This window comes from Candoia aspera, chromosome 12 (genome assembly GCF_035149785.1).
Source record: "Candoia aspera isolate rCanAsp1 chromosome 12, rCanAsp1.hap2, whole genome shotgun sequence".
Lineage (NCBI taxonomy): Eukaryota > Metazoa > Chordata > Lepidosauria > Squamata > Boidae > Candoia > Candoia aspera.
Genome location: NC_086164.1, coordinates 16,205,029 through 16,226,425, shown reverse-complemented (window position 1 = coordinate 16,226,425; position 21,397 = coordinate 16,205,029). Strand labels below are relative to the sequence as shown.

At 42.9% G+C, this 21,397-nt stretch overlaps 1 protein-coding gene across 1 annotated transcript; it reads right to left on the bottom strand.

The window, feature by feature from the left end:
• Positions 1 to 1,456: 1,456 nt before the first annotated feature.
• On the bottom strand, positions 1,457 to 17,974 carry VSIG1 (V-set and immunoglobulin domain containing 1). The gene is made up of 7 exons (XM_063313766.1): positions 17,785 to 17,974; positions 10,825 to 10,979; positions 7,895 to 8,093; positions 5,519 to 5,686; positions 4,502 to 4,621; positions 2,668 to 2,803; positions 1,457 to 1,619 (listed from the first exon to the last, which is right to left on the bottom strand). Exons 1-7 carry the CDS (start codon positions 17,837 to 17,839, stop codon positions 1,457 to 1,459), a joined length of 996 nt encoding a protein of 331 aa, XP_063169836.1. The 5' UTR covers positions 17,840 to 17,974.
• Positions 17,975 to 21,397: the final 3,423 nt, after the last annotated feature.

Here is a 21,397-nt window from a genome sequence, read left to right as displayed (position 1 = left end):
ATCAAAGACACTTAACAGAGAATTTGATAAATGTTTTATTGTTCTTGGAAGTAACAAAAGAATCAAACCAGTTTCCTGTTCTTCTCCTGCCACTGTATTTTAGAAAGGCTACACCAGTGATCGCTGCTGAACATGAAGGTGTGTGCTGTTTGTTGGTTTAAAAAAAAAAAAAATCTTTACTAGTTGAGGCTGCTGCTGTACAACTCATGAGGTTGTTGACAATGCCAACTTTACTTCGGAAAAAAAAAAAAGAATTAAGCGCTGTGGCTAAAGCGTTCAAGCTGTGCAGTGCTTCAGATTTGATTCCAGAAGGTGCTCTAGAGCACATGGTGGTTCATTACAGGTAGTCCTCATTTAACGATGACAATTGGGACTGGAATTTTGGTTGCTAAGTGAAGCGATCATTAAGTGAATCCGACCTGATTTTATGAACTTCCTGCGGCAGTCATTAAGTGAATCACCACAGGCATTAAGTGAACCACGCGATTAAGCAAATCACTCCCCATTGATTCTGCTTGCCAGAAGTCGGCCTGGAAGGTTGAAAATGGTGATCATGTGACAACGTGACGCTGTGACAGTCATAAATGTGAACTGGTTGCCAAGCGCCCAGATTGTGATCACGTTACCACGGGGATGCTGCAACAGTTCTAAGTGTGAGGACCGGTCATAAATCAGTTTTTTCAGCACCGTCATAAGTTTGAACCATCACAAAACAAATGGTTGTTAAGCGAGGACTGCCTGTATAGCACTTGTCTGAAACTCTTAAAGCAACCTAGTCTTTTCCACTGCTGCTCAGCCCTGGGAAAGACACAGCTTTAAAGAGTTGCAGGCAGGCATTCTGTTCACACTCAAAAACGTCTTTGTGGACCCAAATCCAAAGCACCACCTGCCCTGCTGACTATGTGCATGACAGCTGCTCAGAATGTATTAACTAAGTTGGATGTGCTAGATTCACACCTTATGCAAAATAAGTGATTGCATTCACACAATTTGTAGCTTGGTAAATTAATACAACTTTCTTTTTGGATTGGCACAACCAACTGAACTGTAAATTAAGCCATTTTCTGGGTTTATACCATATGTTAGGATAATAACGTGGCTGGCCACTTTGGTTGGTCCAGTATGTCATTGCCAGCCTAGTCACACAATGGGTTTATTTTGTTTTGGCTTACTGTGATTCAGGTACCCAGCTGCTGTGGCTTAGCCAGTAAATCATGGTCTTAGACAATCCTGTATGAGGTGTGAATCTGGTCAGGTTATGAGCTTGTGTGGAATGAACAGAAGGCAAGAAAATCGGCCTCTCTCAAATGGCTGGGGATGAGTGCCGACGCATCTGCAGCTGTAGTGACACTAGCTCGAAGGCCCAGATACGGGAGCAGTGTGCTAATTCCTTATTAGATGGTCTGCTTTTTAGCACCCCTCCCCCCTGAGATAATCTCCGGCTTTCGGAAACTGGTTAATGGCCCATTTCTTGTGTCTCAGGCATTATGGCAACTTGGGCCTCTTCAGGGCCACCATGTTCACCGATCTCATTGGGTTCCTGGCTTGGTGGGACCGCAGCCACAGGAACGCTGGTCTGGCTGGGCACTGTAGCATATTCCGCCTTGGTAGACATGGTCCTGCAGAACACAGCGTTTAGGTAGACATGCATTTTTCTTGACCCACCAGGTTGCAGAAGAAGCACATTCCAACACCTGCTGTGAAACAGCTCGCTAGGTTCGTCTTTCATGGCTCAAGGGTCTTAGATTTCAGCTCCCATAATTCCTGAATATCTGGCACAATGCTGTTAAGGGCTTGTGGGAGCTGAAGTCCAATGCAGAAGGAGGTGCTAGGCTGGAGAAGGCTACAGTGACCCTTTAGGCCAATCCAACGTGATTTATGTTTTTTCTTCCTTACATGGCTCTGGTACTTTTATATATCCTCAAGTTGAGTTTGACTCCCTGCACACATGCAATTTATTTGGCAGTGTTATTGAGGTGGTCTGCCATTGCTGCCTTCTTGGAGGGTCTGGCCAAGTAGCCCAAAATTCCCAGGCAAGCCCCCATCTAAGTGTCAGTGGTCTAACCCTACTTAGCTTCTGAGATCTACCAGCTTGAATGATTATTCCTGAACTCAAGCTTGGTTCCTTTATGTTTTGGTAAAAATGGCCATTTTTGACCTGGGGTTGCATCCTTTGCTACTTACTATTTTGGCTTTCGAGGGAGGGGGCGGGTTTGAATGCCCAAAGACCTGACAACTTGAATGAAGCTAAAATGGGTCAACATTTTTTGAGCGGTTGGGGATTTTATGGATGGAAATCAAGTTCTTTTGCCACACAGTGGCTTAATTCATTTATTGCAACCCGTTTCTGAAAATTTGGTTTTGGCTTAGCCCTTAATGGAAAGCAGCTACTGTGGTCTGTACACCAGGATTTGTAGCTTACTGTGATGCACGAAGCCGGCCAGTGGAGGCTGATTCTACCACCCGGCTCAAGGCAAATCATGCCAGCCTAACGTGGGAACCCAGTCATTGTGCTGAGAAAACCCCATTGTTTGCAACTCATTTGCTAAACCCATGTTCCAACAAGCTCTGGTTTAACCATGAGCAAACCTGACTTAGGACAGGTTTCTGTGATGGAATTCAGAGGAGGGGGGAGCTTTGTTCCAAGACGTCTCTTAACAAACTTACTGCATTTCCTTGAGTACAGGTTTCTGTTTTCTCTTTTTCTTCTCTTTGGAGATCAGAATCCAGCCAAGGACACAAATCAAGGCTGCGGCCAAAATTGCAGCAATTAACGCTCCCACAATAATGCCACTTTCTGAATCTGCAGGGAGAGAGAAGCTGCTGTCATTTATACAAGAAGCTCGTTAGCTGAGGGTTTGAAGCAGCTAGCTAACACTTCTGAGTGGACAATAGGGTGGGAAAGGCAATTTATCCATCTTTCTCTTGGCAACGTTTGCACATATTTTCGGTTTGGCTTAGTGTGTTATGTGCAAACCTGGCCATTCTGCCTTGGGCAACCCAGCAGGATGAAAAACTCCTGACTTTGGGGTCCTTGTGAATGCAGCCTTCATGCATGGCATCCTGCAGAAAAAATGGTCCCCCTTCAGTGTATTAATTCCAACCAGTTCTTTTCAATTCACAAGTGTGATGGAGAAACTGAAGGACCCTCTTGGTAGTGCGGTAATTCAGACTCAACTTTCATCCGAGAGGAAATGCTTTAATCACATCTCCACTCCAGCTGTTAGGACTTCAAGGAGATGTGTTGGGTCCCTAATATATTCAGGCATGGGGTGCTGCTTTATCCTAAAAACCAGCTGGTAGGTACCTTGATGCGGTTTCATTTTTCAGCTGAGGAATTAAGCCCGAAGAAAACCAGCTTGTGCAAAAAAAAGGCAAGGGCTGAGATGGGGTTGAACCCATGTCACACCTACGACATCTGGGCTTGGCCCTCAGCTCCATTCATTTATATTTGTAGCCTGGTTTTCCCTTTAGAAAATGCTCAAGAGGGGTATCAAATCAACAACAAGGTAAGATCAGGATTAAAAAAAAACTTTCCAAGCAATATAAAATCACCTAAATCATATGATATAACAGTAGCAGCCAGCTAAACCATCATTAAATTAACATAGAGGTGAGTGTTAATTTAGAAGCAAATTTATTTATTTATTTATTCTATTTATCTAATTTTGCCACTGCCTATCTCCCCCTGGAAATAGTACTAGACGCCCAATCTCTGTTTAAATAAAGCATTTTCTGCCTCTGTTAAGGTCATTTTCATATCTGGCTCGACTCTTTCATGGAACCATGTCGATGAATGACCATCGCTTACATCAGACCATGAAGATAAAAGTTTATTTTGATTTATAGTCATGCTAAGTTTGCACATCTAGATACAAACAGATCCATGTGCAATTTTTAATGCAAACTGTATGTGTCTGTGAATGGCGAGGAGGAGGAGGAGGTAGATTCAATGCATATCAATAAAAGCTGCTGCACATTTTTGAAAGCTTATTTTCTTGCAGATTTGTTGCAGTTGATTTCTAGCGCATCAGCAGAAGTATACAACATCTCACTTTTTTCAGCATCTTGTGTTGTCATTTTTTTTTCCTGGAGCCCTGATTTTGTTTTTAAAAGACCACCTAAAACTGTGAGTCTTGTTTCTTACAAAAAGGGATCAGAGCTGTGAACAGCTGACTGCGCTTGTATGAATATCCCCCCATTGCTGGTTCACAGGGATTTCAACCAATTATCCTTCCAAAGAGAAAGGACGAGAAATCAAACTAACATAACTATGGGAAACTCGTTTACTAATAATGCTGCTGTGATCATTTCTGCTTTCATTTCTGCTTTTACTTTGAGATTTTATTATTTTATATTTTATACTGTATTTTAATGTACACTTTTGGTGTTTGAACGCCTTTCTTAAAACTGTTGAGTTTTTATGACAAACCGCTTGTCTAAACAGGAAGGCGCATGCAGACATTTGAAATGAAATCGAACTGGTAAGACAAAACTCAACGTTTTGTAGTGAGGTCGATGTGACAGGAGCTGTTCCCAAGTGGGTTTGCAGCTGTACACTGGTAATGGCCTTCTTCAAACCGGGTCAGGTTGCCCAGAACCAAGCGTCCCGCATAAGGGTCTGAAATGAAAGACAGGAGGAAGGCCAGGGTTGTTAAACACACATCTGGTACCTTACAGTCAGAGTTTGCATTCATTTTGGAAGATCAGAATGTGTCAGCCCTTCAAGGTGGGCCAGGTCAAGAAACAGACACTGCAGGGATTTCAGGAATACTACTTTATGGTTGTAGAGTATATTAACAAAACCTTGAGAGCCTGTCCAAGTTAGTCTCTGTCCCATCTTCTACAATGAACATCAAGGTGGAACTATTTTGCATTTCTTTCTCATGTTTGCTTCAAGCTCTGGACTGTGTAATCTCTTTTTTCCCAATCCCTCCTTCCTTGCTCTTCCATTCCTTTCCCCAGGCCATCCCTTCACTCTTTTACAGGAGGGCCAATCTGCCACAGGAACATGACAGCACCAAGCATCTACCACTTCAGAAGCCCACAGTGGAATTGATGTAGGACATTGGATTTGGGGAATTCTGATGTGGTGGCTGACAATTGCAGGGCGATGTTGAGGGACAGCTTGGTAGCTCCTGTTGAAAAAGTCCACTTTCTGAGAGAATAGGTTCAGAGGAGGATGAATGACTCGTGATGGCCATAAAGAGCAGTGTTGGCTGATGCCTTCAGTGATGGGATATAGAAGAGATCAGAGTTGGTGATGGAACCTCCTCAGCTCTGAAGCCCAACTCTTCATGGAAACTCCTCCTTTTGAGTTCCTCAAGAAAAGAGTAGATGGTGTTCATCAGGGAGATCACCTTTGATACAGAATATCCGACTGTAGGGCAGGAAGCCACTCATCCCTAAAGCCTTTTGGGGGTTCTCGGTTCTGAGAGTTGCCACCATTTTATAGACCGTATGTTGAATTGTTGCATCTCAGGCTTTACATATGGACTGGAAGGAGAAAGCTACTTACCATATAACTCAGTTACGGGCTTCACTTCGTCTCCATTTAGTTTGTACCATTTGTAGGTTGGAAGTGGCAGACCAAGTTTGGAAATGCAGAATAAAGTGATCAAGTGGCCGATTTCAACATCAGGATGATGGCCTGAACCGAAACTACAGAGGGGCTTTGAAGGAGGAACTGGAAGGCAAAAGAGCAGGTAAAGCAGTGAAATTGAAATTATATTTCTCTCCTTTTTTTCATTGTATGGCTATTCTAGGGGAGTCTTTCCCAGGCTGGTGCCTTCATGATGCATTGGACCTTTGCTCCCCAAATTGCAAAAAGGCTGTTCTAGATAACTTCAGTAATTTTCCAAAAATGAGATTTTAAATATATCAGCAGTGGATATAGGCCAGTGCTTTTCAAACCTGGCAACTTTAAGATGTGTGGACTTCAATTCCCAGAATTCCCCAGCCAGCTAGGCTTTTATTCTATTTTATTTTAGCTAGGCTGGCTGGGGAATTCTGGGAATTGAAGTCCACACATCTTAAAGTTGCTAAGTCTGAAAAGCACTCATGTAAACCATTGCAACATGAGAATTGCATTCATAACAACATAATGAAATATCATTAATGAGTTTGGGGATGCTTTTCAACTGATCCTCACAAAATTCAGCACAGATGCATATTTCTGCTGAAGGATAACTTCTCCTTGTCTTCCCTCCTATGCACCCACACACACAATTTCTATTTCCTGGAAGTTGTAAGACAATGCTGGCTTTCCTAAAAAAGAAAAAAAAGTGTTCCTTACAAATGGAGCCTAATAGACTCTTTTTTGTCCTTTCTGTGCAATATAGTTTAAATGGAAAAATAAAGTACTTTTGTCACTGGGGGCAGCCAATATTTGCTCAGCCCAGCCAGCTTCTAACATACATACATACATACATACATACATACATGCATACAAAATATATATGGCTGCCCATCTCACAGATGTGACTCTGGGTGGCATACAAAGATCAAAAACAATAAGCTAACAAGCCAGCCATAACGCCCATGGTCACAATCAACAATCCCAATTCATAAAAAGACAAATTCAAAGAACCCATTTTTCCCAAGCTTATCTCTGTAGCAAAGATTGTGCATCCAATGAAACTACATGGGATGTTGTCCCAGAGAAGCTGAGCATTGGCAGGAAAGATTCCCATGATGAGATGGCAAAATGAAAGCATGTCTTAATGTTCTTTATTATTTTATTTTATTTATCAGCTATCTTGTTCTATTTTATCAGATCCTGCTATCTACTCTATATGGACTATCCCTTAACCATTACTGGCTGAGAACTCTACAACCCTCTGTATAAAAAAAAGAGAATACAGTGGGAAGGAAAAAGAGACAACAGGAAGTGAATCTGGGTGTGCTGGCCTCTGCAATTTAAATGGAATTCATACCCAGACCTAAATCACATGGACAATAATTTATTCTACCTTGAGTGATATTATCAAGAATACATTGCTCCTTTTCACAGCTGACATTCTACTAGTAAACACAATAAACCTGGAGCCAAAATGGAGCCATGGAAAAATTTTAAAAAGTGGCATGTTTGAGAAGGCAAAACTCCATCTACCAGCCAATGTGAAAGGGGGCAACTCAGTCACTCAAGAAAAATAGTCTTACAGGATCAGAGAAGACTTAAAAATTCTGAAATGCTGAGTTAGAAGAAGAATGGAAATTGGGGAGGCAAGCAGAATGCCTTCCTTGGATGGCAGGAGGGATGGGAGGAATCCTGAGCAGGAAGCACAGATCTTGGACCAAGCCATTCTTTGGTTAGCCATGGTTTAATGAGTAAATCACAACCAACTGCATTTATATAACATGAAACATAATTTACAAGTTGCAATGGGTTGGTTCACACAACACACTAAACCAAAAGTTTAATCTGTTATAGTTTAGCCAATTGCATGAATTCTATCACTGCAGTCAAAATTTGTTTTTGCAAATGGCTCACTCATTGCACTACATTATGGTTTGTTAAATAGGACTCAATGAAACAAGTTCAGACAACACACTAAGTCAAATCTGATAAATACACACAATGGCTCAGTGCAAGATATGAACTCAGCCAATAGTTGACTAAAGGTTCAAGTATACAACTCTGTGGCCTGGGTCACGTACCATCCTAAGCTATGGTTTGACCTTGGCTTGGCTGATCAGGCTTACACACTGTACTAAGCCATAAGCAGTGGCTGATCAACCACAGTGACTGAATTCATACAATATGCTAAGCCAGAACAGAATACAAAACACATTTTAGCTTGGCTTGATGTGGAACCAAATCACTGAATCTTTAATTCAGCACAGCAGATGAAGAGCACAGGAACATGCTAAAGTAGACAAGAAAAATAAGTACCTAGCACACTGACAGACACTGATTTTTCAGCTTCGGGGTTGGTGTCATTGGGATTGAAAACCAGACACCTATAAACACCTGTGTCTGAAGGCTGCATGTTGGCGATTGAAAGAGTTGCATTTCCCATGTTGTTTGCCACTTGTATTCGGCCTTTAAACTGTCCCAAGTAATAGGCTTTGCCAAGCTGCCAAAGATAAATCTGTGAAACAGGATTTAACATTCATCAAATTGGTGATGGAGGAAAAAATATCAAGGTTATTTGTTTATTTGTTTTTCCCCCAATTCTGAGCCCATCTATGCAAAATATAAGTTGCCAGGTCAACAAAACAGTAAAACAAAGTGTCAACAAAACAGTAAAATACATATAGTAGAATTCCACATGTCGTTTGATAACTCTGCATTAGTGTCATGCGCTTCACTAATCAAATAGTCAACAATCCTGGGATGATGTTTATTGAGTAATTTACAATGATCGTAGACCAAATTTCATGTGCCAGTCTTCAGTTGTGGGGACTTCAACTCCCAGAATTATCAGGGATGGCCTTGCTGGCTGGAGCATTCTGGGAGATACAATCCACATGTCTAAAGGCTATCCAGGTTGGGAAAATTGGGCTTAGTGCAATGTTGGCTATATTATTCATCATAGGATTGATCCTCATCTCAATACAGAGTAGATTCTAGGAGGTTACAGATAATAATACAAGTAAAACAATACATATAATACATTATCCAAATTTACATTAATAACAAAACTAGAATGATAATTTAAATTCTGTTGGCAACAGTCAGTCTCCAAAAGCCTTCCAGAAAAGGGAATTCCTACAAGGCTTTAAAGGTAGTGACCAGCATCTTGACTTGCACTCAGAAACATAGTGGTAATCAATGCAGCTCCCGCAGCAATAAGGTAATATGGCAGTATTATGACTAGCCAGTAACACGTGGCCAGCTGAAGTCTCTTGTCCATAGTTAAGTTGTGAACAGGGCTACATTCATTACAGAAGGACCTTGTCATGAGTACGGATGGTGAGCAGGAGGAGGCCCCTATCCAGGGAAGAAAACGCATGTGTAGTTTAGAAACTTTGAGCTGTCACGCAAAGAAACCCAGAACAGACCCACCTTGAGTTTTGGGGTTTATCTGTCTGGGTTTCCCATGCTGCTTCAGTTTGGTAGAATTTTCTGTCTACAATAGCAGTTAAATAAAACACTAGAGACTTTCTCCTTGTCTCGGTGTGGTCTTTGCTTAGCCAGGACAGACCTGGAATTTAGAAACCTCAGCCTGAGCCCAGTGCTCCCAGCAATCTGGATCAGTGTTTCTCAACCTCAACAACTTTAAGATGTGTGGACTTCAACTTCCAGAATTCCCCAGCCAGAGTTGAGGTCCACACATCTTAAAGTCGCTGAGGTTGAGAAACACTGATCTAGATAAACATACAACATTGAGTGTCCTTTCCAATCCATGTTATGAAGAAATCTGATTGATTGCTTTCTATGGAAACTCACACTTAGCGAGTGTACCAAGGTGGCACTTAATTCCATGTATGTTTATTCAGAAATAATTGCTTTAAATTCATGCTGGCTGGGCAATTCTGGGAGTTGAATCCACACATCTTCAAGCTGCCAAGGTTGAGAAACACTGCGTTAAACACTATCTTTTCAGAGAACAGAATGCCAGAAGCCCACATGAGACTCTAAGAAAAAAGTATTACAAGCACATTAGAAATCCAAGGAACGTATTATTCTTATAGGTTTCATTTTCTTACCTTGTAAATTGAGCTACATCTTCCCCGGGTATCTGTGATAAACACAGTCTTTCCACAACGACTGGTGGATTTTTCACCCCTATAAAGGCATGGTGATGGCTGTATTTGAACAGAAATGTGCTGATCTTAAAGTTGGTGACTTGGACTTAAAAAGAAATACTCAGCACTTTTTTTTTTCCATGTGAGCAATATGGATTTTCATTTTAAGGTTGCCCCATCTCTTCCTCTGGCCCTAGAGTCATCATTCAGTGTTTATTACCAAGGCTGCAGGTTTGAACCACTCAGTCTCAGGACCACTGCTTATTTTAGTTTGCTATCCTGAAATTTTACTTCTACCCATCTTGTGGAGGCAGTTGCCAGCAACTGTAGTTCTAAGTTTTCCCTAATCACATTTTACTGGTATGCAGCAAAAATACAGGCTTCAGATATAAAAATGACTCCCTTACTCAATTATCAGCAATGCCAATGGTCTAGGATGTAGAATAGAGCCAGAAGAAGATCTGAAGGGTTGTCCTCACAACCAAAGAACAGGTGACAAGCATGGACATTTTGTAGGCCAGCCATTCCTACTGGGGAACTGCCAGATGTAATAGAATGCAACGTCCATAATTTTCAGCCAAGATGGTCAAAGGTCAATGGCTGAGAAATCACGGAACTGTATATTATTTGTGTCCAACAAAGCTAAAAGGCACCAGCTTGAATAAAGTTGCCTTAGAATGAAGTTGGTTAATCAAATAATATATGGGAATTGATTTGTATAGATTCTGTCCTGATAAAGGGATATTTATTGATGAAGATATCTGATACCACCCCCAAATTTAAAGTTTTTAGTGTTCTAAGCTTAAGAGCAAACAAGAGAGCCTTTAAAAGCCAGTCCTGATTGCTTCCCAGCTAGCTGGAAATGGATCCATTTGAAGAATTAAATACTTGCAGTGATGATTCTTTGGGTTGCATTACCTTTCTGCTGAAGTACCTCTCTCATCTCTTATTAAAAAGAATGCCAACTTGTCTTTTAAAGAAAAACACTCATCTAACTTTAAACTCAGTGAAGACCTTCCTACTGACCTACAATAACTTTAGGTTGTATTCAGCATAGAATTTGGAATTCAGAACAACTTTAATCAGGCAATAAGTAATGATTCCAGTTGAAATAAAAGCTTAATGTCTTACTGCACTGGATTGCTGGTACTTGGCACTATAAAAACTCCACTGAATCATCGCTGGTGCAGATGCTGTTTGATAGGTGCAGGGAAGAGTGATGTTTGCGCCAACTGTTGTGTTCACAGACTTCTCTGGGATGGTCACAGTCACACCCTTCACAAGACCTGTGGAAAATCAGTCCGTTATGGAAAAGGTCAATCAGATGTCTGGTTGTATTAAGGAACTGAAATGCTGCCCCTTTCCAATCCCTCAATATCGGAGATCCTACCCCTGGTTTTCTGTCCAGCTGAAGTGCATCAGCCAAATGCAGGCATTTTGGATCATATCCCAACCTGGTGGAATAACTGTGTGTAGCCACGTTTCTAGGGACAAAATCCAGGAGCCAAGCTCATGGAAGAAATGGAAATGGAAGATAATGGGGCAGAGATCAATAGCCTTGTCATCAAAATCTGTCTCAGAACAGGCAAGTCAATAGGCCTCCATGGAGGAAGGGGGGAATAGCAACAAGTAGATTGCGATGTCCTCATGCAAACGATGCAACTTGCATCAGCTGCATCATTGGTGCTATGATATCATGCTGTATGTGTCATCCTTTGGGCACCATGAGGATTTATTATAGATGCCTATGGACAAGCAAGACCAGTGTTTCTCAACCATGGCAACTTGAAGATGTCTGGACTTCAACACCCAGAATTGCCCAGCCAGCCATGCTGGCTGGGGAATTCTGGGAGTTGAAGTCCACACATCTTCAAGTTGCCATGGTTGAGAAACACTGAGCTAGACCCAGTGAAATATGGTATGTGGGGTGGTCAGCCACATGCATGGGACACATGCTAATTTTATTGATTTTATTTTATTTTGATAAAGATATATTTTATTTTTAAAATTTTGATAAAGAGTCCCCCTTTGGGGGGAGATGGGCGGTGGCTAAATTTAATAAATAAATAAATATATCAATAGTGAAAATGGACTTCAGCATCAGAGCAATCATAACCAAGTCTAGTTCCTAACCACAGTTCAATATTTAATTAAGTATATTAAATTAAAAGTGTCTTTTTTTCCAATAAAGATTCACCATTGCTGTAGAACTATAACTCCCAGGAATTCTACCCAACGTAAAAAAAAAAAACATTGGCCATATCAGAACTGTAAAAACAGCTGCAGACTATAAAACAGCTGGTGAGGGAGGTATATTTTAGTTGTATTTTGCCCAAATGAGCTAATAAAATCCATTATTGTCCAAAGGGAATTCTCCTAAGACTGTATAGGCCAGAGTCTATGCTCACTGTGTGGCGTTTGTGACTTGTGATAAGATTCTGTTAATGTAGCTTTACAGTAAAGTAGAATTAGCTTTTCTGGTCGTGTTTCCTGTCTGATCTTCCTGGGAAGGCTGACATCAATCTTGCAAGTCTGAAAGTACAGTCTACCTCCTCTCATTTCCTTTACAGCCTGAGAAACTAGGGAGGGTCTCTTCGGAGCTTCTTGCCCCACCCACTGTTCAGTTGTGGGCTATGCCGTCTCTTATCTGACTGTTCCCTTGGAAGCATCCCTTGACCCAGTCTCCCAAGGTCTTTCCCACATACAGTACCATTACACTAAGCAAAACCAAGAGTCAAAATGACAGTGTTCCCAGCTGAGTATTAGTCTGCAGAATACTTCCAATTTCTTCTACCTCCAATTTTGTGCTTGTTCCATGATAGGACAGATTCCATATACGCCCCTTCATACATGATGCTAAAGCAGACTGCCACACACTTTGATCCAAAGGGCCAGGAGGTGTCCTAACAGTCAGGAACCACTCTGAGACGAGGAATAAGTCTCTAGTGTTGTATTACTGCTACATTAGACAGAAAATCCTAACAAACTGAAGAAGTGTGAGAAAACCCATACAGAAAAACCCCAAAAGTCAAGGCGGGTCTGTTCTGTGTCTCTTTGAATGACTGCTCGACTCCTCACATGCATGTTTTTTCCCCCCTGGATAGGGGCCCCCTCCTGCTGAATCTTCCCAAGCTCACAATCCCAGGTGCTCCTAACGGCTTCTGATGGTCTGTGGGAAAAGTCCTTGAAACAGAGCACATAACCCAAACACATTCCATTGAAATGAACATAGATACAGAGCGTGGTACAAGGTTTCACAGCAGCTCCCTCTCAAACAGAAACGCGCGTCAGCGCCATGGCATGTGAAATGTTACGATGTACAGTGCACCTTGAAACAGTGAACATGACACTGGGAATCTTCGGATTCCTTCATTTGTGAGATGCAAGGCTGGGCTAGAGAGTCTAGTGAACGGTTGTCCCCGACAAGCCATTCCTCCTCTGGCTGGGCTTTTACCTTCTTTTCTTCCCACCGTTTCAAGGCAGGAGCCAATCGGCTCACCCTCTGGTCACCACCTATCAGCCGATCCTGTTTTTTTCTTTTTAGGTTTCCCGCCAGGTTGAGCTCTGTGGCTTTTCCCCTGCAGTTTATGCTGAGCTCCCCCTCCTTCCACTCAAAGTCAGACTACATTTGAACTTTCAAATTTTTAAGTAAGGTTTTGAAGAAAACGGGACAAAATGGACATTGATATTAAAACGATGGGACGGTCTGGAAATGTTAAAAAACGGAACTGTCCTGTTCAAAACGGGACATATGGTCAGCCTAAAAAGATTGGACCATCTGACAAACCTTCTCTGGGCTAGGAAGTGAGGCACGTTTGGACTGGTTCCCAGTTGGATGGGAGATCTCCAAGGAATGATAGGACTGTAAACTACACTCGGGAGTTATAAAAGGGTCTTCCAAAGAGACAAATGCAAACTACTTCTATATTCCTGCCAAGGAAACAACCTGGATACGTCTCTGAAGTCACTAGGAGTCAAGTCCAATTCCAGTTCAATTCCAGGGAGCCTTTACTTTTATGAATTAAATAAGTCAGCCAGGGGTGCTGCTGTAGGAAATGTGCAGGAGTAGTCTGAGGCTTGCCTTGCAGCATGCAAAAGCAAAATCAAATTATACGTGGCCCTGCCAGTAAATACCCTGAGCAGTGGGAGGTTTTAGATAACAAAAGTCAACCTAATAATCTCACAATGAAGGCCAAATAAGAGAGCAGGTGGAAGGTCTGTGGTCAGGTATTGGAAAGTCCTGTTCTTTGTTTAAAAGCAGCAATAGGAAAACTCAGTGGAGTCCCTAGAAATTAAGTGCAGCTGAAGGGGATCTTTACCTCTTCTAAGATGACCCAGCTGAGATCAAGGCAATTAGAGGAGAAAAGGGGATAACAAACCAGGCCCCTTGCAGAACCCAAACTTTGCCAGGTAGCCCTTTTGCTTAAGTACTGTTGGAGGGGTGGGGTGGAAGAAAAGTGAGGGGTTACTAACCTTCCCCTTGTGGCCCCTTGGGTCACTGAAATGCCATTGTGGCCAGCATTGGAGGCACTGACTTAACACTAAGTAGCTAAGAGAATGGTAGTCAGGGTTCACCCACCAGATGAGTCTTCCTGGGACTCTTTCGTTTAATCCCAGCCATTCTGGTTTACCAATTATGTTGGATGGATTAATATCATGCCTAACCCTTGGTTGACAAGTTGTGGTTAAACCAAACCATGGCTTATTGCAGTATGTGCCTTGCAGTATAGAGTGTGTTTGCCTGGTATGCTAAGCCAAAGTTTCTCAATCTCAGCAACTTTAAGATGTGTGGACTTCCATTCCCAGAATTCTCCAGACAGCCATGCGGGCTGGGGAATTCTGGGAGTGAAGTCCACACATCTTAAAGCTGCTGAGGTTGAGAAACTGTACTAAGCCACTCTGGAGAGCTGCCACCATTTCCCTGCAGCCTTTCAACTATGATCTGAGCCTTGAGGCTTATTGTGTCAACCCTGAGCAACCATCAACTCCAATTAGCTCAAACCAGAATTAGAAATCCAGAAACTGCCTCTTTCCCCTAAGGGATGTGAATAAGGAGGAGGGGAATGCAAAGGTGGAATACTTTGATGGCCAGCCCACCCATAACCACGTATCTGCCGCCCTGAAGCATTTCCTTCTGCTCCATTCAAGAAACAGGAAGCTTAAATGTGCAGGAGAGATGAAAGGGGCATCCATGGTGGGAGAGAATCAAAAAAGTCAAGTTGGTGGTCCAGCTATGTGATCAAAGCTCTGCTTCCGTTTTATATGTGTTGCACTTGAGAGGTAGGGCTTCAATCATGCAGGTCCCAGCTGCCATCTTGACTTTTGGGCCCCACCCCCATGGCCCCCCATCAGTGGATATTGGGTGCTCCACCCTGCTCCACCAGAAATTGATTCCAATGAAACTTAGATGCACCACTTTCCCCAAGCCAAGGACTTCCCTTAGCTGTTGAATGGGAAGGTGGGGGCCACATCCTCCCTAAAAAGTCTGTGGGGCCAAGACAAAATAAAATTTTATTTTGTTGCATTTACCTTAACATTTAATTAAGGTCATAGAATTTCTCCCTAGTCCTGGAGAAATAAGGTTTACCAACTTTCACATTAAATTGTATTTTGGTAATAAAGTATGAGGTGTCCTGGAAACCACACATAATGCTTGGGGGATCAGATCCAACCCTGGGGGGTCAGACTGCCCATCTTTGCATGAAAGTATATCCAACATTATCCAAGTTTCATGCCTCTTTTTTCCAAATTTACACTAATAGTAATAAGCCTGCATGTAACTTACAATATATATGGCCCAGCATGACCACGGATGGGTATAATGGTTGGTCCCAAGCTGAGTGAGAACTCTGTTTTTTTCTCTCTGCATAGCTGATTTCCATTTCAAACCACAAATTTACAAACTCAGTTTTACATACAAGGGTGAAAGACGTGGTTTAAGAAAAATAGGTCTGGAGCACCCACAAGTCTGCAGGACTCATTCATGGTTCTTCAGAGCCTGAGAATCTTCTGTAGATCGACTATTAAAGAAATTGGTGTTGGCTGGGAATGCTGAAATTGTGGTCAAATACATCTGAAGAGCCCAGATGGGAAAAGCTGAGATCAAGAATTCACTCCACTGTCAATCAAACGATCTTAGTATATCACCAGCTACCAAGAATTCTCACCAATTTACGGCACGGTGTAGATTAAAAGCAGAGATATTAAAGACCGGTAAAAAAAACAAAGATTAAAACCAAAAAATAGTAGCCTGTTTTAAAAGGCAGTTTTAAAAAAAAGTGAAGAGGTTATGCCTATCAACTCAGTGGGCAAGGAGTGGATTTCAAAGAACTGGGGCATCTCCAGAAAAGGCTCGATCCCAAATTCCAGGACGATGATCCTGTGGCAATCCGTGTGCAGTTTAGACGATGTCAGTGAGTGGGGAGGGCAGAAGCTTCATTTGCAAAACATACTGAGCCTGCTTTTCATTATCCTTTCTTTTGTGGCTTAACATGTGGTGTGAATCCAGCCTGCTTGGTTCACTTATGTTTCGGTGTTTTGTGCAAGACCAGAGGAGGGGTTAGTTTGGAGACAAATCTAAGATTGCTGTGTGTCTTGGTGATGCAACTTCAGCAGCACTGACCCTGCAGCACTTTTCAAGCTACTGCTGGCAAGAAGCAACGGAGTGGAGCAGAACATCCAGTGGGTATGGTCTAAAAAGTCATCATGGTGGCTACAGTGGTGTGCTTGAAGCCTCACCTGTTTTTTATGTGTATTGCACATGCGACACCCATAAAAAACAGTGGAACTTTGGTTGCACCATTGCGGCTGCCATCTAAATTCTTTTGGCCGCACCCTGTGGACATCCATGGAGTGTAGAAGGAGAGTTGGGGGTTTAATTCTGTTCCTTCTTTCTCTTTCACTCTACCTGTTCTTGGTCTATGAGACTCCAAATGTCAGATCCATCCACCTTCCTTTTTTTGGAGCCTCTTGCTCAGAGTCCCAGATGCTCTGCCTGCTAGGATGATGGAAACAGTTCGGACCAAGGTTTCTTATCCCTTCTTATATTTCCTTAAATAACCCTTTCTTTCTGTCCAGGTTGGAAGCCTGCTCACTAATTTTTGCTCCGCCAGCTAGATGCCTGCTCTCAGGAACACTCCCATAGACACAAACAGGGCCTTCTCTCCAACAGGGCTGATATGTCTGAAGAGATCAACCCAGACACTGGATTCCCTACTGTGGATTTCTCTGGACTAGATACAAGCTCAGCCCCATGCAGAGCACATGAGTCAGGTCTGGAAATCTGCACTTTTTACACCACAGCGTTGAGGTAATTTTCTACCTGGAAAGGATGGAATCAACAGAACAACCAAAGTTGATTATAGTCGCTGTTGGTCAATACCTCTGTCATGGAAACCAGAGATCCAGAAGAACCCCCACTTGCATTTCTTCCAGGAGGATGTGCCAGAATGAGGGGCTGCCTCTTCTCCAATGGTGGCTCTTCAGAACCTCCATCCTGCCCAGGTTTAGTTTCAGTACATTGTCCACACATGGGGACCTCACGGGGAGAGTTTCTAACTGTCTTCTTAGTTTGTCCTCTCTAGTCCCAAGAAGTTGCATTTATATATTAATTTTCCTTCCCAGATCACCTCCTTGCCCAGTGAGCTCTTGAGCTGACACACAGAAGAACCCATTTCTTAAAACACGCACAGTTTTTTTAAAAGCCATGTGAAACACACAACCGTTTGCTCAATAAACCCAAGGATTCTGAACAAAATCAGAGTGGCATTCGCTTCTGGAATTCTGGAAGAGAAGCATCTTTTTGCTGCCAGAAAAGAGAGCAGCCTAGCCTAGAGAGGTAACTTCTCCCCCAGGATCCTGCTTCCAAGAGCATCCAGGGGTATTACAGGAATAAAAATGCACGCACATCTGAGAATTGTGAATTCTCTGAAATAGAATCACAGAAGTAGACACCTATGAATGTCCATGCTCAATTTTTCTGCATCCCAGAATATCACATTCACGTTCAGACGGACACAAATGTCTTCAGAGGAAGGAAACAACCATTTCCCCCTGGTTTTGATTTCAGCTGCTATATTATATAAGCCTTACCTAGAACTGCTGCCAGAGTAGCCAAAATCCTCAACATGGTTGCTGGCATTTTCATGTGCAGGAAGAGGAACAAGTGCAGAAGGTGCTTCCCTGAGAAAATGCAAACCCAAAATGGAGTTTGTGGGATGCAGCCTCTTATTTTTACTTATCAGCAAGGCCAGTCAGCAGAAGGGTGGCCTCCTTCCTACATTATCAGATACATTCAACAGTTCTCTAGCTACCTGTATAATTGGTTCAGCCAAAATCAGTTTCCAAGGTGTGGACTGTTGAAATATTTTTAATCATTAACTAAGGGTTTGATGAGGCATATATGGCTAGATGGTGGAACCCTTAAAAACACAGAGACAATAGTCCATAGCAACACTTGTGAACCTTCCGTTTCGTTGCAATTATGTGTATGGCACATCCATGCGATTATAAATTTACATGTGCCTAAACATGCTTGATCACCAGTTGGTTGTGCCAACCAACCTGGTGATTGGCACAACCAACCTTACGTGGTGGGTGAATCAAAGCAACCATGATTAAGGAAGCTGTGACAGTACAAGCCATGGAGGTTTATGGTATAAATCATGGCTTACAAATCAAAATGGCAAAGTGCAGACAACGTACTAAGCCAGACTAAACAAGCTACATTATGGCTTAATAATTCAATATATCCAAATCAGGGTTTCTCAACCAGGGTTCCGTGGAACCCTTGGGTTCCTTGAGGGGTCACTAGGGGTTCCCTGGGAGATCATGATTTATTTTAAAAATTGTTTCGAATTCGGGCAACTTCATGTTAAAGAGGTAAGTTTCATTCTTTATTTTTAGTTTAAGAACACTGTTATATATATACAGGCCTACCCATGTGTCATGGTTTTTTATTTCATTTTTATACTATGAACATAATTCTTCTGGCAGAGTCAGAGTTGAAGTCCACACATCTTAAAGTTGCTAAGGCTGAAAAACACTGACCTAGGGCAACTGCTAGGAACAAAGCAAGTTCCATATGGGGGAAACCTTAAGAAAGGAATCAAAAATAAAACTGCTTGTTATCTCACCAAGACCTCATTCAGACCTAGGATGGAACCATCCTTGGACTACTGTGTGTTGTTTTGTTCACCACATTTAAAAGTCAAGGTTGTAGAAAGTTGGAAAATGTGCAGGGCAAACTTCTCTCAGAACAGGTCCACTCTTGCTGAGTGAAAATCTAGACCTCACTCCCATCTTTTTTCTCCAGAATGCTAGATTTTAGCATTGGCCTCATGAAAGCCCCTGAAGAACAATGGGCGTGTCAACAGACCCAGCAACTTACATTCTGAAGGAGCACCAAAAACTTCTCACACTTTCTTCTTCCGTTTATGGTAGACCTTCATTCTGGGGAGGTGAGCTGGCGCCTCTGCCACCCTGTTCAGGAGAGAGCAGGCATGGCACTCTTATCTCAAGATAGAGCGGAAAGTAATACAGTTCAGTGCCTGGCACTGCTTGTGGACAAACGGTGAGTCTCAGTGCCAAGCAAGCCAAACAGCCCAGTTCTTAACCATCAAAGTTGAAAGGATAACTGCAGATGCAGTCGTTCTTCTCACACGTTCCTCAGAACAGGCTCAGTCTTCAGGGAAAGTAGAAGCTGATTTGTTATTTGTCAGCCCCCCCTTCCAAGCAGTGAGAAGTTTATAGGGTGGGGGGCAGTTCTTCTCCAGGATTTTATTTTGTTTAGAAAGAGGTCCTCCAGGGGAGTGGCTTCCCTCATTATTGAGCTTATGTACAAGTATTGGCAGCTGGAGCACAAGATAAACTTACAACTTTCACAGAAGTTGGTGATCCATTGGATCTCTCAAAAGAACCGAGGGTGCCGTAGGATTTTCTGCAGGGACCAAAGTCGGTCCTTGGTGTCCAAATTCAATTCCAGCACTGAATTGCCTCCCTGCTACTGTCCACACTCATCCCCTTCCTTCACTAGAAAAATAACCCAGTTTTGGCCATTATATATGCCAGGAGTGGGGATTCTCGGTCCCCTAAGCCAGATGTGCAGCCCATCTAGCTTCCCCACCCATCCTAGAGAGGCCCTGATCTTGTCCCCAAATCCTGTCCCTCCCGGAAATTGCTTCCTGACTCCCGTTCTTTTCTCCGAGTGGCTGGGAAAAAAATGCTGAAAATCTGCCTTGCCTTGTGTCTCCTGCCCAAAGGGGTTTCCGTTTTTCTACCTGAATTCCAGGAACAGGAAGATTTCTTTCAAACTGCTATCAGTGGTGATTCTGAGAGGAATTTAGGCTGGAATGGTTCTGAGTGCCATGTATTTCTATTTGGTTTTTTGACTCGACAGAGGACACTGTTCCACTGGGCGAAGTCACCCAAGTGTTGATTTTCACCTGGATCTCCCCAGGTCTAGTCAAATACCCTAGGCCAGCATTTCTCAACCTTGGCAACTTGAAGATGTCTGGACTTCAACTCCCAGAATTCCCCAGCCAGCCATGCTGGCTGGGGAATTCTGGGAGTTGAAGTCCAGACATCTTCAAGTTGCCAAGGTTGAGAAACACGGCCCTAAACTTAAGCCCCGTAGCACAGCCTTGGAGAAACATGGCAGTGCAGCCTTCTTCCCCAGAGGCACGCTGCAATTAAGATTCCAGAACCATTTATTCCAACAGCGTGTTCAAAACCCCCTGCCATCACCGTCCTGTATCCTGTTTTCCTTCCCAGCCATCCCTCTACCTTCTTTGGCGCTTGAACAGGATTATTGTTCGCTGGGTTGGGCGGCCAGGGAATTTCCATTCCTTTGTCTGAAGCTTTCGTGGTACCCCTACAGGCCTCCTGGGTTTCCTGCTTCTGTCATCGCCTCTTGTCCCATTCCAGCTTTGAGCCCTGCCTTTGCTATCCAAAGGAGAAAAAGTGTAACTCTGGGGAGAGGGGGCTGTCTGATCATGCACTAACCGTTTTAATCCAATGGTCCCTCCCTTGCGCCCTGTGTGCATTTTCTCCCCATCGCGAGCTGTTCCTCCTGCAGGCATCACTTTCAGCCGGTTTTTGTTTTTTCCTTCTTGGTCCCCTTTCTAGAGTTTCTATTTTTACCCTTGGTTTTGCATTGTGCATTCCTCTTTCTTCCATTCGGATTGCCTTTGCTATCTCAAAGCAACGGCTGCTGTCTGAATGTGGGACTTTATCTGTGGTTTTCTAACTGTTGTTTCCCCCTTTCCTGAAATAGATGGTGGCGGAGGAGGGGGGTGCCCTCCTGGTCTTGTTGCACAAATTTCTTCAGGCTCACAGACTGATATTATCTGGTTGCTTATAATTCACCCACCCATATTCCTGGCCTCTCACTTCGGTCTCATCAGTCCTTCATCTTGAGCAGTTGCACTGTGGTTTCTCACCCCAACCGTCGCCTTCAACTGCTAATTCCCCTTGACGTTTTGGTCACCATCAAGCGCTCGGAACGGCTTCAAATGTTATGCTTTGTAGGGTGAAAATCTCACCGTGAAATTAACGGGTGGCGAGGTTAAAATGAATATTTTTCTCCACAGATCAGTTCATTGTGGAGACATTGCAGCAGGAGAGCCGTGTTAGTTTATGGAGGCAAAAAATCAGGAGGAGTTTAGTGGCACCTTTTTTATTAAAACACATTTTGTTAAAAGGCACA

Coding starts and splice junctions, on each gene's coding strand:
- VSIG1 (XM_063313766.1), bottom strand. CDS start 17,839: ATGAAAATGCCAGCAACCATGTTGAGGATTTTGGCTACTCTGGCAGCA. Junction 10,980..17,784: donor TACTCTGGCAGCAGTTCTAG/GTAAGGCTTATA, acceptor GATTTTCCACAG/GTCTTGTGAAGGGTGTGACT. Junction 1,620..2,667: donor CCTGTACTCAAGGAAATGCA/GTAAGTTTGTTA, acceptor TGTGTTCTGCAG/GACCATGTCTACCAAGGCGG.